Source organism: Oncorhynchus nerka, linkage group LG20 (genome assembly GCF_034236695.1).
Source record: "Oncorhynchus nerka isolate Pitt River linkage group LG20, Oner_Uvic_2.0, whole genome shotgun sequence".
NCBI classification, from domain to species: Eukaryota; Metazoa; Chordata; class Actinopteri; order Salmoniformes; family Salmonidae; genus Oncorhynchus; species Oncorhynchus nerka.
In genome coordinates this window covers 37,513,287-37,527,995 of record NC_088415.1, presented here as the reverse complement: position 1 = coordinate 37,527,995, position 14,709 = coordinate 37,513,287, and the positions used below count along the sequence as shown (strand labels likewise).

The 14,709-nt window shown below is 44.7% G+C and overlaps 1 protein-coding gene across 1 annotated transcript in view; it reads right to left on the bottom strand.

Annotated features, from left to right (window-relative positions):
* The window catches only part of LOC115102444 (plexin-A2-like), a 313,165-nt gene that overhangs the window by 260,531 nt on the left and 37,925 nt on the right, over positions 1–14,709 (bottom strand). Inside the window, exon 2 of the mRNA XM_029622400.2 lies at positions 10,784–12,148. Coding sequence (XP_029478260.1) covers positions 10,784–12,007 — 1,224 coding nt within the window. The 5' untranslated portion in view covers positions 12,008–12,148. The remainder of the gene's footprint in view (positions 1–10,783; positions 12,149–14,709) is intronic.

Sequence of the window (14,709 nt, the reverse complement as noted above, 5' to 3'; positions counted from 1 at the left end):
CTGTTGCACCATCTACAACCACTGTGATTATTATTATTATTTGACCATGCTGGTCATCTATGAACGTTTGACCATCTTGGCCATGTACTGCTTTAATCTCAACGTGGACTGGCCACTCCTCAGAGCCTGGTTCCTCTCTAGGTTTCTTCCTAGGTTCCAGCCTTTCTAGGGAGGTTTTCCTAGCCACCGTGCTTCTACATCTGCATTGCTTGCTGTTTGGGGTTTTAGGCTGGGTTTCTGTATAGCACTTTGTGACATCTGCTGATGTAAAAAGGGCTTTATAAATCAATTTGATTGATTGATTGATTAAGAACACCTGCTCTTTCCATGACATAGACTGACCAGGTGAATCCAGGTGAAAGATATGATCCCTTATTGATGCCACTTGTTAAATACACTTCAATCAGTGTAGATGAAGGGGAGCAGACAGGTTAAAGAAGGATGTTTAAGCCTTGAGACAATTGAGACATGGATTGTGTATGTGTGCCATTCAGAGGGTTAATGGGCAAGACAAAAGAGTTAAGTGTCGTGTCTGACTAGGATTCAATTATATTACATGCTATTTTATCAAATCGATTACCTGACGTTTAATTGATTACGTGATTGAATTAAACCGTGCAACAATTAAACCATTAATAACCTGGGGCACCAGGGAAGCATTCATTTATATTGAGCGGTTATCTCCCGAATCCTGAAGATCTTTAACATCAATAGCAGTCAATTATTAATCTTCACCTCGATTGGTCTAATTCCTCTTGTCGTAAGTACTTGGTTATCTGCACGTACCCTAGCTAATAAGTTGAATCAGCAATACACAAATTGGCTTAATAATGTATTACTAAATACCTAAATATTCACACAGAATTACATAAACCCAGCAAAAAAAGAAACGTCCTCTCACTGTCAACTGCGTTTATATTCAGCAAACTTAACATGTGTAAATATTTGTATGAACATAACAAGATTCAATATCTGAGACATAAACTGAACAAGTTCCACAGACATGTGACTAACAGAAATGGAATAATGTGTCCCTGAACAAGGGGGGTTTAAAATCAAAAGTAACAGTCAGTATCTGGTGTGGCCACCAGCTGCATTAAGTACTGCAGTGCACTCCTCCTCATGGACTGCACCAGATTTGCCAGTTCTTGCTGTGAGATGTTACCCCACTCTTCCACCAAGGCACCTGCAAGTTCCCTGACATTTCTGGGTGGAATGGCCCTAGTCCTCACCCTCCGATCCAACAGGTCCGAGACGTGCTCAATGGGATTGAGATCCGGGCTCGTCGCTGGCCATGGCAGAACACTGACATTCCTGTCTTGCAGGAAATCAAGCACAGAACGAGCAGTATGGCTGGTGGCATTGTCATGCTGGAGGGTCATGTCAGGATGAGCCTGCAGGAAGGGTACCACATGAGGGAGGAGGATGTCTTCCCTGTAACGCACAGCGTTGAGATTGCCTGCAATGACAACAAGCTCAGTCTGATGATGCTGTGACACACCGCCCCAGACCATGACGGATCCTCCACCTCCAAATCGATCCCACTCCAGAGTACAGGCCTCAGTGTAACTCTCACTCCTTCGACGATAAACGCAAATCCGACCATCACCCCTGGTGAGACAAAACCCCGACTTGTCAGTGAAGAGCACTTTTTGCCAGTCCTATCTGGTCCAGCGATGGTGGGTTTGTGCCCATAGGCGACGTTGTTGCCGGTGATGTCTGGTGAGGACCTGCCTTACGACAGACCTACAAGCCCTCAGTCCAACCTCTCTCAGCCTATTGCGGACAGTCTGAGCACTGATGGAGGGATTGTGCATTCCTGGTGTAACTCAGACAGTTGTTGTTGCCATCCTGTACCTGTCCCGCAGGTGTGATGTTCGGATGTACCAATCCTGTGCAGGTGTTGTTACATGTGGTCTGCCACTGCGAGGACGATCAGCTGTCCGTCCTGTCTCCTTGTAGCGCTGTCTTAGGCGTCTCACAGTACGGACATTTCAATTTATTGCACTGGCCACATCTGCAGTCCTCATGCCTCCTTGCAGCATGCCTAAGACACGTTCACGCAGATGAGCAGGTCCCGTGGCATCTTTATTTTGGTGTTTTTCAGTCAGGAGAAAGGCCTCTTTAGTGTCCTAAGTTTTCAAATCTGTAACCTTAATTGCCTACAGTCTGTAAGCTGTTAGTGTCTTAACAACCGTTCCACAGGTGCATGCTCATTAATTGTTTATGGTTCATTGAACAAGCATGGGAAACAGTCTAAACCCTTCACAATGAAGATCTGTGAAGTTATTTGGATTTTTATAAAATATCTTAGATATATTTTTTTTGCTGAGTTTATATATATATATATATATACACAGGTTAGATCACACATTGACTACTAATCATGTCATGAAAAGCCCCTAGTGGGCTAACCCGATATGACGGCTGTTAACACAAAGGAAGGGGGTTGGGTTTGAATGAAAGAGCGGGAAGACTGAGGGACAAAGGGATTGATTTTGCTATCGGACATTGAGAAGCTATGCTACGATAAATACAGAATCTTATGCATTCTAATAACCACCCATTCGGAAAAGGAAAATGCAAGATATATATATTACTCTGAGCTGCGCTTCGATAGATGGGTTTTTAAAAATGTTTTTAAACGTTAGGACAGCAGTCCTAACATTTCTGGAACTAAATGTTAATTTTGTTAGGTTGTAGTTGAAATTAGCCCTTTTAAACGTATGGACACCAGTCCTCACGTCCTCGGGAACTGAGGTTGACTTCTGTTAACTGGCTTTTGTACTGGGGGAGAGAAGTGCGTGTTTCATAGTTCTCAACCAATGTCTGTTCACTTGGGCGTGGCCACTGAGTGAGCATAGTTTACTTATGAAGACAATTATCTCATTTAGAAGCTAAAATTACATTTAATCTTTTCATAAATAGTTTCAAATTTAAACATTTAAATTGCGCAACAATTCCATTGGAATCTGAGCTAGAATGTGTAGACTTTCCAATATACAATTTACGTCGTCCTATCATCAGATATAATGTCCTAGACAACAACTGATCTGACATCATATTCTTTAAGTACCAATGGACACTTTCAACTGGTTGAGAAAGGGAAATATTGTTCCATTCCCCAACCTTTTGATGTTACGATACTCTCTCTATGTTAACAAAGGGCTTTCCAAGAGTCCATTCTGTAGAGTGGAGAGAAAATGGGGGAAAGGTATTTATGTGGGGGTCATAAACCTCACCCAACATGGCAACGTCATGACAGTAGTACTGTAGGTGCCAGGCGCACCGATTTGTGTCAAGAACTGTAAAGCTGCTGGGTTTTTCCACGCTCAACCGTTTCCTGTGTAAATCAAAAATGTTCCACCACCCATATGACAATCAGTCAACTTGACACAACTGTGGGAAGCATTAGATTCAACATGGGCCAGCATCCTTGTAGAATGCTTTCGACATTTTTTAGAATCCATGCCCCAAAACCACTCCTGCATTGGGGTTGTTGTCCTGTTGGTAGGTGAACCTTCGCCCCAGGCTGAGGTCCAGAGTGCTCTGGAGCAGGTTTTCATCAAGGATCTCTTTGTACTTTGCTCAGTTCATCTTTATCTTGATCCTGACTAGTCGCCCAGTCCCTGCCACTGAAAAACATCCCCACAGCATGATGCTGCCACCACCATAGAGATTACAGGTCGACCGATTATGATTTTTCAACGCCGATACCGATTATTGGAGGACAAAAAAGCAAATACCGATTAAATTGGCCAATGTTTTACTTATTTGTTTGTAATAATGACAATTACAACAATACTGAATGAACACTTATTTTATAATACATCAATAAAAATAAATTTAGCCTCAAATAAATAATGAAACAATTTGGTTTATATAATGCAAAAACAAAGTGTTGGAGAAGTAAAAGTGCAATATGTGCCATGTAAAAAAGCTAACGTTTGAGTTCCTTGCTCAGAACATGAGAACATATGAAAGTTGGTGGTTCCTTTTAACATGAGACTTCAATATTCCAAGGTAAGAGGTTTTAGGTTGTAGTTAATATAGTATTTATAGGACTATTTCTCCATTTGTATTTCATGTACCTTTGACTATTGGATGTTCTTATAGGCACTATAGTATTGCCAGTGTAGCAGTATAGCTTTCGCATAACAGGCAGGCTCCTTGTGGAGTGCAACGAGAGGCAGGTGGTTAGAGCGTTGGACTAGTTAACTGTAAGGTTGCAAGATTGGATCCCCCGAGCTGACAAGGTGAAAACCTGTCGTTCTGCCCCTGAACAAGGCAGTTAACCCACCGTTCCTAGGCCGTCATTGAAAATAAGAATGTGTTCTTAACTGACTTGCCAAGTTAAATAAAGATATACAAATAATAATAATAAAATAAACACATTTTCAAAAAAATAAATCGGCGCCCAGAAATACTGATTTCCGATTGTTATGAAAACTTGAAATCGGACCCAATTAATCGGCCATTCCGATTAATCGGTCTACCTCTAATAGATATGGTGCCAGGTTTCCTCCAGACGTGATGCTTGGCATTCAGGACAAAGAATTCAATCTTGGGTTTCATGGTCTGAGTCCTTTAGGTGCCTTTTGGCAAACTCCAATCGGGCTGTCATATGCCTTTTACTGAGGAGTGTCTACCATAAAGGCCTGATTGGTGGAGTGCTGCAGAGATGGTTGTCCTTCTGGAAGGTTCTCCCATCTCCACAGAGGAACTCTGGAGCGCTGTCAGAGTGACCATCTGTTTCTTGGTCACCTCCCTGACTAAGGCCCTTCTCCCCCAATTGCTCAGTTTGGCCAAGCAGCCAGCTCTAAGAAGATTCTTGGTGGTTCCAAACTTCCTCCATTTAAGAATGATGGAGGCCACTGTGTTCTTGGGGATCTTCAATGCTGCAGAAATGTTTTGGTACCCTTCCCCAGATCTGTACCTCGACACAATCCTGTCTCGGAGCTCTACGGACAATTCCTTCGGTCACATGGCATGGTTTTTGCTCTGACATGTACTGCCAACTGTGGGACCTTATATAAACTGGTGTGTTCCTTTCCAAATCATGTCCAGTCAATTGGATTTACCACAGGTGGACTCCAATCAACTTGTGAAACATCACAAGGATGATCAATGGAAACAAGACGCACTTGAGCTCAATTTCAAGTCTCATAGCGAAGAGTCTTAATACTTATATATAGTAAATCAGGTATTTCTGGTTTTATTTTTAAAGCATTTACAAATGGGTCCTATTATGCCTGGAGGAAATCAAGCACCTCATACCAATGGTGTCACATCCTGACCTTAGTTACTTTTTTATGTCTCTGTTTTAGGTTGGTCAGGGCGTGTTTTGTAGTTCTATGTGGTTGGCCTGGTATGGTTCCCAATCAGAAGCAGCTGTCAATCGTTGTCTCTGATTGAGAACCATACTTAGGCAGCCTGTTTTCCCACTATGGTTTGTGGGTAGTTATTTTCAGTTTCAGTGTTTGCACCATAAGGGACTGTTTCGGTTTTCATTTATTCTCTTGTTCTTTTGTATTTCAGTGTTCAGTGTGTTAAAAGTAACTATGAACGCGTACCATGCTGCGCTTTGGTCTACTCCTTCTTCCACCAACGACAATCGTTACAAATGGTCAAGCATTGTGGTGGTAGTGTGAGTTTGGGGATGCTTTGCTGCCTCAGGACCTGTACGACTTGCCTTAATAGAAGGAACCATGAATTCTGCTCTGTATCAGAGAATTCTACAGGAGAATGTCAGGCCATTCATCTGTGAGCTGAAGCTTAAACGCAGCTGGGTCATGCAGCAAGACAATGATCCAAAACACACAAACAAGTCTACATGAAAATGGCTAAAAAGCAACAAATTTGGGAATGGCCTAGTTTAAGTCTTGGCCTAATCCCAATTGAGATGTTATTGAGTGTAAGGGGACTAGGTGTTGAATAACTTTGTTTATGAAATAAATTAAATAAGTATGTCATTGTTGTGTTATTTGTTCACTCAGGTTCCCTTTATCTAATATTAGCTTTTGGTTGAAGATCTGATAACATTCAGTATCTGTCACGTTCTGACCTTAGTTCTTTTTTTATGTCTTTGTGTTAGGTTGGTCAGGGTGTGAGTTGGGGTGGGTAGTCTAGGTTCTTTTTTCTATGTTATATTCCTATATGTTTGGCCAAGTATGGTTCTCAATCAGAGGCAGGTGTCGTTCGTTGTCTCTGATTGAGAATCATACTTAGGTAGCCTGTTTTCCCCATTTTGGTTGTGGGTGTTTAATTTCTGTTTAGTGTCTGTTCACCTGGCAGAACTGTTTAGTTTTCTCTTCGTTGTTATTTTGTGTAGTGTTCAGTTTTTCAATTAAAATATGACGAACACTTACCACGCTGCATTTTGGTCCTCCTCTCCTTCCACCAACGAGAATCGTTACAGTATCAAAAATATGCAAAAGTAGAGACAATTAGAAAGAGGACTGATACTTTTTTCACGCCACTGCACATATACAGTATATATTACCATTATTATCATTTGTATTTTATTTTGGGGAAATTGGTCCGTGGACCGGGTCGCCAGTTGCCCATCCCCCATTTATACCAATAAATATTGCCGATCTGGAGTCACTAGCTAGATTTCACTCTTGGATTAATCTGGTGCTAACAACATTGATTACCATTGCCAGAGTTGTGCTCTATAAATAGAATACCCCCATTGACGGGTGGCATTAATCGATATTTAACAATCCCATAGCAGACCAAATGGACAGGGGGATGGTGGTATATCCACGCCTGAACTTCAGATTTGTTCAGGCTTGTCTACTATTATGGTGATATTTTTAATACAAGATTATGTCTCAAATGCAAACAATGTTGATAGTAAAGTGAAGGTTACATTCACCCCCTATATTTGACATAGTTAAACTTTCTAAAGCAGAATCAGATGTCTGGACACGGACGTGAACAATAAGTGTCTGATTAGCATTTCACACGGTCCCCCTCAACCTCCTGACCTCTGATCCCCATTACTACACTATGGGAAGCTATAGCTAGGTGACAGGGATGTGGACACAGGTTCCCCTCCATCTCAGGAGACAGTCAGGATCAATAGTGGATCCTCCTATTTAGACATGCATAGTCGTGAGTATGGTTGAGTAGCCAATGACCATGGATAGAGAGGAAGAGAGAGTGACACCAGCTGAATATGTGAGCCCCATCAGTGTTATTCCACATATACCGGAAGGCTTGGTATGACTGTCAGCTTCCAGACAGTATAGACCAAGTCTGACCCTCATGTAAATGGGGTTTTTTCAATACATTTTATCTATAGGAGTTTATTTTAACATTGAGGACTAGTGTATTGGGGAAATGTGATATTTTTCCCCCTTTAGGAAAGCAGCTGTGCACAGAACCTCAGCCCCATTTAGAAAAGACAACCATGCCGCTTGAGGGAGATTGAACGAAAACACAGTCAAGGTTCGCATACCAGAGGACATATCCAGCTGTTGGGGTGTATTATGACCAAGCTTTCAGAGCTCTTCATCTGTTGACGTCTATCTGCATAATCCATTAAACATCATTACATGCTACATCTCTTTATCTGCTGGGCTAGCCGCTAGACACATTTCCTTGGCTAGCAGAGGACAGAGGAGAGGAGGGTTGATACTATGGAATGCGGCTCGGAGTTTAAGGAACATTCTAATGAGGGCTGCTGAACTGAAGGAGATAGGAGAGAATGTTGGAGGAGGTCTGGGCAGTGACGATGGTCTCACTGGGGGCTGCAAGAGGATTCTCCTGGGCCCAGTTTTTCAAAAGTTATCTATCCGGGATTTCACCCACCAGATAGGATTAAATGCATAGAAAGAGAATAAATAGAATGGACAAACCATTGACTTGAATGGGGACTGTTCTATTCATTCTATTTCTATGCATGTAATCCTACCCGGTAAGTGAAATCCAGATAGATAACTTTTGAAAAACTGGGCCCTGGGGACCAGAGAGGCTATAGTAGATCTTATCTGACTCCCACGGTGAGAGAGTGAAAGCCTTTACACCCGCATCCCTCTCTCTCTCTCTCTCTCTCTCTCTCTCCTCTCTCCGCCTCCTCTCCCTTCCTCCCTGCGTCCCTCTCCCTCCCTGCCTCCCTCCCTCTCTGCCTCCCTGCCTCACTCCCTCCCTCTTTGTGGTGCAATGAAACCAAACAGTGCAGGCCCCAGATAACGTCTCCCTCCGCTTGACAATCACCTCTGACATTGCACTAATGGGGAATTTAGTGATGTTAATAAAAGCGGTCAATAGAGTGCCCTGGGGGACTAGCACAAAGCCAACCACACACTTCTGATCTCGCCGGGGATATCATTAATATGGCCCAAAAATATAGAATTCTCTGTACACCCCAAACCCATCCCCCTGGCCCACACATATGCTACATACAGGCATTGACATGCACACAGACACACAGAAGACACACAAAAGACACACACACACACACTTTCAAAATGAGACACTTGCACTTGAAGGCAATCACGAACAAGCATGCCTAGCCTATAGACTTCACACACATACATGCACATCCTACATGTCGTAGAGACTAAACACTTGGGCCTATAGTCATTAGTGTACATAATTCCCCTTTTAATTCATATTAGCAATTAAAGACCAAAGACACGGAGGAGCAGGCAGGACAGACGCCTTGTGGGACTGAATTAAAATAAAGAAACCAAACTGTGGCTGACAAGATGTGGCTGATATGTGGCCTGGTATTAGAGAACAGGGATTTCAGAAAGGAGGGGATGGCTTGTGCTCTGGCTACTGGTACACTAAATGAGCTCGCCTTCTCTCTTTCTTTCTCTCTCTTGTCTGCTCTCTTTCTCCCCATCTCTTCCCCCTTCTCCCTCCCCATCTTCGAGGGCAAAGAGTGTTTCTTTGGATTGCATTGGAGTAGAATAGAATCACTTTGGTGTTCGCCAAGGAAAATAAATCCCCTCCTTAATTTGTGAATATTTCTCAGTCATTCAGATAGTCTTTAATGTGCCTGTTCTGCTCCCCGGAGCTGCAAAACAATTAGGCCTAATTACATGTAGTGTGAGAATGATTTGATAAAGGGAAATGTTGTATCCCTGCAAAGTAGAGCAGTCAAAGGCAGTTATCTTGATTGCTGTGTTTGTTATTATTATGAGTGTGTGCATCCACCGTAGTTCCTCCCAGACTCGGACTCAACCTTGTCGTTTCCAGGGTCGTTGGTGAGCTGGGGTTGCTGCCCTGTTGTTTAATGCCTAGAGGAAACATTAGAGCGGTAGCCTAATGTGCTATACTAGCCTTGTGCTAGTATTCCACTCCTTGTACTCCGTGTAATATGCCAGTAATGGAGTGGCAAGAAGTGGAATGTTAGCACAAACAGACTGGTACGCATGATATTAGAGCTGAGTTGAGCTGAGGAATGGCTCTGTAAGCTATTACCAGGGGTAACCTCAGTAGACTACAGTCAGTGTAAAATGTAAATGAATTATTCTGCTGGCTTTCTACATTGAACTGAGGCTGAAGAGAACTCCCAGTGGAAGGGAGCTGTCTGCTTCTTGGTAAGTGAACGTTGAGGTGTGAATGGGAACAGAGGCTGAATAATGATATCTGGTTTGGTTTCACTGTATCAATGCCTACAATAACCTTGGACTTGCACTGTGTAAGATGAGTCTAGCACTATTGTACATTGTTCTCTGTAGAAATGATAACAGACCACATGACTCCACTGAGCCAAAATGGTCATTGGGTATGATTACAGAGAGAGAACTATTTACAGTATGTTTGAACTATTCACTATTTACAGTATGTGTGTTTGAACTATGCACTATTTAGAGTATGTGATTGAACTATGCACTATTTAGAGTATGTGATTGAACTATGCACTATTTACAGTATGTGTTTGAACTATGCACTATTTACAGTATGTTTGAACTATTCACTATTTACAGTATGTATTTGAACTATTCATTTTTTACAGTATGAGTTTGAAATATGCACCATTTACAGTATGTGTTTGAACTATGCACCATTTACAGTATGTGTTTGAACTATGCACTATTTAGAGTATGTGATTGAACTATGCACTATTTACAGTATGTATTTGAACTATTCATTTTTTACAGTATGAGTTTGAAATATGCACTATTTACAGTATGTGTTTGAACTATGCACCATTTACAGTATGTGTTTGAACTATGCACCATTTACAGTATGTGTTTGAAATATGCACTATTTACAGTGTGTTTGAACTATGCACCATTTACAGTATGTGTTTGAACTATGCACCATTTACAGTATGTGTTTGAACTATGCACTATTTACAGTATGTGTTTGAACTATGCACCATTTACAGTATGTGTTTGAACTATGCACCATTTACAGTATGTGTTTGAACTATGCACCATTTACAGTATGTGTTTGAACTATGCACCATTTACAGTATGTGTTTGAACTATGCACCATTTACAGTATGTGTTTGAAATATGCACTATTTACAGTATGTGTTTGAAATATGCACTATTTACAGTATGTGTTTGAAATATGCACCATTTACAGTATGTGTTTGAACTATGCACCATTTACAGTATGTGTTTGAAATATGCACTATTTACAGTATGTGTTTGAACTATGCAGTATTTACAGTATGCGTTTCTCTGTAGTTCCTTAACCTCTGAATGGGCCTTATTCAACTCTTCGTCTTGGTGCATTGCATGTGCTTCCTCAGCAGTGTGTGTGTGTGCGTGTGTGTGTGTGTGTGCATCCGTGTGTCTCCTCTGTAACTCACAGCTTTTGTGCACTGCACGTCTTTTCCCAGCAGCCAGTTGAGCTCCAGGTTGCCCTCTCCCTGGTAGCAGGACTGCAGGCGCTCCTTGATACGGGCGTTGATGTCCTTGATGGTGAACACGCAGAGCGCAGAGTCATCTGGTGGCTGGTGGTACTGCTTCTGGCCCTTGGAGAACACGGTGAAGAGCACGTCGTCCGTGGCACTGATGTTCAGCGAGGCGGCCAGCACACGGCCCGGCTTAGCTAGGTAGGCAGCCTGCAGGAGACGGTACTCCACGCCATTCCTCACGCAGCCCACGGGTAAGGAGACGTACGAGTGGAACTTGTGGTCATCCTTGCAGAGGCGTACGATGCGCGAGGTGTAGAAGAGGTCGTTGGAGGATCCGCCAGATGACATGCTGTTCTCCGGCGTCTCAGGCTGGACGGTCAGGAAGTAGACGAAGGAACCACTGGCGAAGCCATACACGTAGTAGATGTCGAAGTGGGACACCAGCGCAAGCGTGTCTGACGGGATCTTTATCAGAGAGGAGACGAAGTCCGTGTGGAGCTCGTAGTCAAGCATGGCTGAGGACTCTGGGTCACGGGGCAGCTTACGGCTGGAGATGGTAGGGAAGTAGTCCTGCTTGCCGTCTACTGCCGTCCCAATGAAGAGAGTCCCGTCCTGGCCATGGGAGGGCACGATTACCCCGTACATGGTGCCTGTCTGGTTGACGCTGGAGAGGTAGTGCTCTTTCTTATGGGACGGCTCCACTAGGATAAACAGGTCGTCCAGACGAAGGAGTTTACAGACTCCCTGGTAGAGGCTACCGCAAGCCAGAAGGCGATTCTGGCTGTAGTCTATGAGGAGCAGCTTGTTGACGTTGTTTGTGGAGGTCAGGGGTTCAGAGCAGGGCTGGACGATGAGGGGCGGGTAGCAGGCCTTGTTATCGTCCTCAGGGCCTGTGTCGTGGGACACCATGAGGGTCAGGTTACCAGAGAGTTTGTAGACGCGGTTGACCGCTCCGATGTAGAGCGCCCCAGTTGTCTGGTGGACCGTCAGATGGTTGAAGGCCCACTCCCGGCGCTCTGGGTGGAAGCTGGTGAAGGTGGTCTGGCCTTGGCACACGGTGGCAGCGACAGCTAACACCCAGCAGCCCAGCATGGCCAGCACAGCGCCCCGTGTAGGGCCCGCTGGGAAAGTCCTGGCGCTGTATTGTGTGACTCGCCGCGACCGTCGGCCCTCCATACCACTAGGGACTCTGCAACAAGGCAACAGCAGGCTGAACAGGGGGAGGATGGAGGAGGAGTGGGAGGGAGGCTACCTTCCTCTTTGTGTTCTCAAAGGCTAGGTTCGCGCTTTTATCTTCACCACGGTCTTCACATGTTTCTGAAAGAGAGAAAGAGAGAGAGGTGGGTGAATAAATGAAAGAGAGCACATTGTGACTCACACTCACAGTCAAAGGGGAAGCAGATAACGGAAAAGGCCTTTCTTTTGGTCCCTCCTGCTGCTTTGGAAAGTTCAACCTGGCCAAGGCGATGAGTTAGGAAACAGTAGAATGAATGCTGAGAGAAAACCTTTATCGCTACATTCCAGAGGAGTTGCTGGACAAGAGAGGTCTCATAAGACAATGAAGGAAAGTGAGCAGGTTACGGCTAACGGAAATTAGCATGACCTGAGACCTGAGTCCTGCTGCCTAGCTGCTTCAGGCCTCAGACACTGAGACAGTGGGTTTCTAAGAACACCACAAACCAACGGACTGCCCAGGGCGCCACATTTCACAGATCAAGCCTCACCATGCACTGAAATGAGTCATACTACTTAGTGTCACACATAAGAGGAGCACACTTCAGGCTAGTGCTCCACAGAGCCACTTATTTAATGCTATAATGAACAGATGCCATGGGTCAAATAATACAAACAAGAGGCTAAAAATGTCTTGACATTTAAACCAAGGTTTTAAGTACTCCAGCTAGAGAAAGACTTTTGAGGGTACAGCACAGCTAAAAACCAAAGGAATGTCAAATACATGTATTGGGCTCATATTATCCTAAATCTATTTCTGGGAAGGAAGCATTGCCATCTCATTTTGGTTGTACACCCTCCTCTATCCATGCTACTCATTTCCAATCTAACTGTGAAAACATATATCAAGGAAAGTTTGCAATTTATGTAACAATGCTTTGCAGGCTGGCTGCAGAGATGTCATCCCCACCACAATGCTATAAATCAAGAGAGAGAGAGAGACAGAGAGAAAGAGAGAGAGATGGGTAGAGAAAGGGAGAGACAGAGGGAAAGAGAGAGCCCCTCTTCACAGTTTATCCCCAGGAGTTAATTATCTGGTCTACGGTAGAGGGGAGGTCTGGATCTTATTACTGGAACAAAGTGAGAACAAATTGGGAGACAGATCCTCTGCTTGCAACCCTCCTCTGTCTGTTTTATCTTCCCACTTTTTCCCTCCTTCCCTCCCTTCTTCTCTCCTTCCCTCTCTCACACCCCTCCCTCCCTCCTCTCTCTCTCTCCCCCTATCTGCTTTTCTCCACCCCCACCCTTCTTACCCCCCCTCTCTCCATCCCTCCCTCTCTGCTCTTTAAGGTCTCTGTCTGTTCAACCAGGATATGAATCTATTAATTATTATTATTCAACGTTACTCTGTTTTTTTTTGTCCACCGCTGACACCATCACATCCTGCAGGGATTAATCATTGGCTCCGGAAGAATCCTTCCTAAATGAATCAGGACCCCGTTCGACATGCACATCTCACCCTCCTCTCCCTCTCTCCCTCGTTTTAATAGTGCATCCAATACCATGCTGTGTTTTCTCTCCCTTGATCAGTATTATTCCATCAGGACCAAGCAACGCCAGGCAGTGAGGGGCTAACAAGTGGAGACAATGGCAGCGATGGACGCAGCGCATTGTGACATCAAGGATGATCAGGCATAGCGCTACAACAAGGGTAATTAGTGGCGTGCTGGACGAGGTAGCTGGGGACCGTGTGCGTGTCGGTGGGGACGCCAGGGGGGTGAAACGTGTCGGACACAAGCCTACATCGTTCATTACACTACACATTTGCATTTCACAGCAGCCAGTGAGGGAGAGCGGGAGAGAGCAGCAGAGAGAATCAAGCCAAGGATGAGAATAGAGAGATGTGGCTGGACTAATCAGCTGGTTCTTTGATTTAGTCATTTGCATATGTCTGGATGGGGTGGGATATAGAGGCTATCTACAGTGCTTCAGGTGGGTCTGGTATACAGCATATATTTTTACAGTCCCTCTCCACTTACACACACTCCTCCCTCCCCCAGCCCTCTGCTGTCAAAACCTGGTAACTGTCATCCTGGGTCCCTCCCACCAACCTCCCTCCCTCAGCCCATAAACAGTGAGTTCCTAGGGGCCACTGGGGCCTGGCCTGGCCTGGCCTAGCCTTGCGTGTGCTGGGGTGGGCTGAGGTGTGGGAGGTGGGTGGGCTGCTCTTAGGTGTCCCATAAAAGAGCTGGGCTAGGCTATAAACCAGGGTCAAGCCCACTTCCTGCGCTGCCCGCCCGCCCACCCTGACTGAACCACGGCTGCAGCCGCCATGCTGCTTCCTTTGTATGAGTGTAGTGCTATGGAGGTGCAGAGCAGAGAGCAGAGCAGAGCAGAGAGCAGAGCAGAGTAAAACAGAGGAGAGGTGCATCCCAAATGGCAAAGTGTTCCTTATATAATGCACTACTTTTGAACAAGAGCCTAATGGGATTAGGGTGTTATTTGGGATGCAGAACAGAGCATATCCCTCTGGAGGTATAAGCAGGCTCCTGCTGAGGCAGCAGTTCCATCTCAAACCCCTCAGCCTTTTGCCCTTTAGGGCTTTAGAATGCAGGCAGGCAGCACCCCCTCCACCTTCCTAACCCCCTCCACCTCCCCAACCCCCTCCACCTACCTAACTCCTTACACCTACCTAACCCCCACAC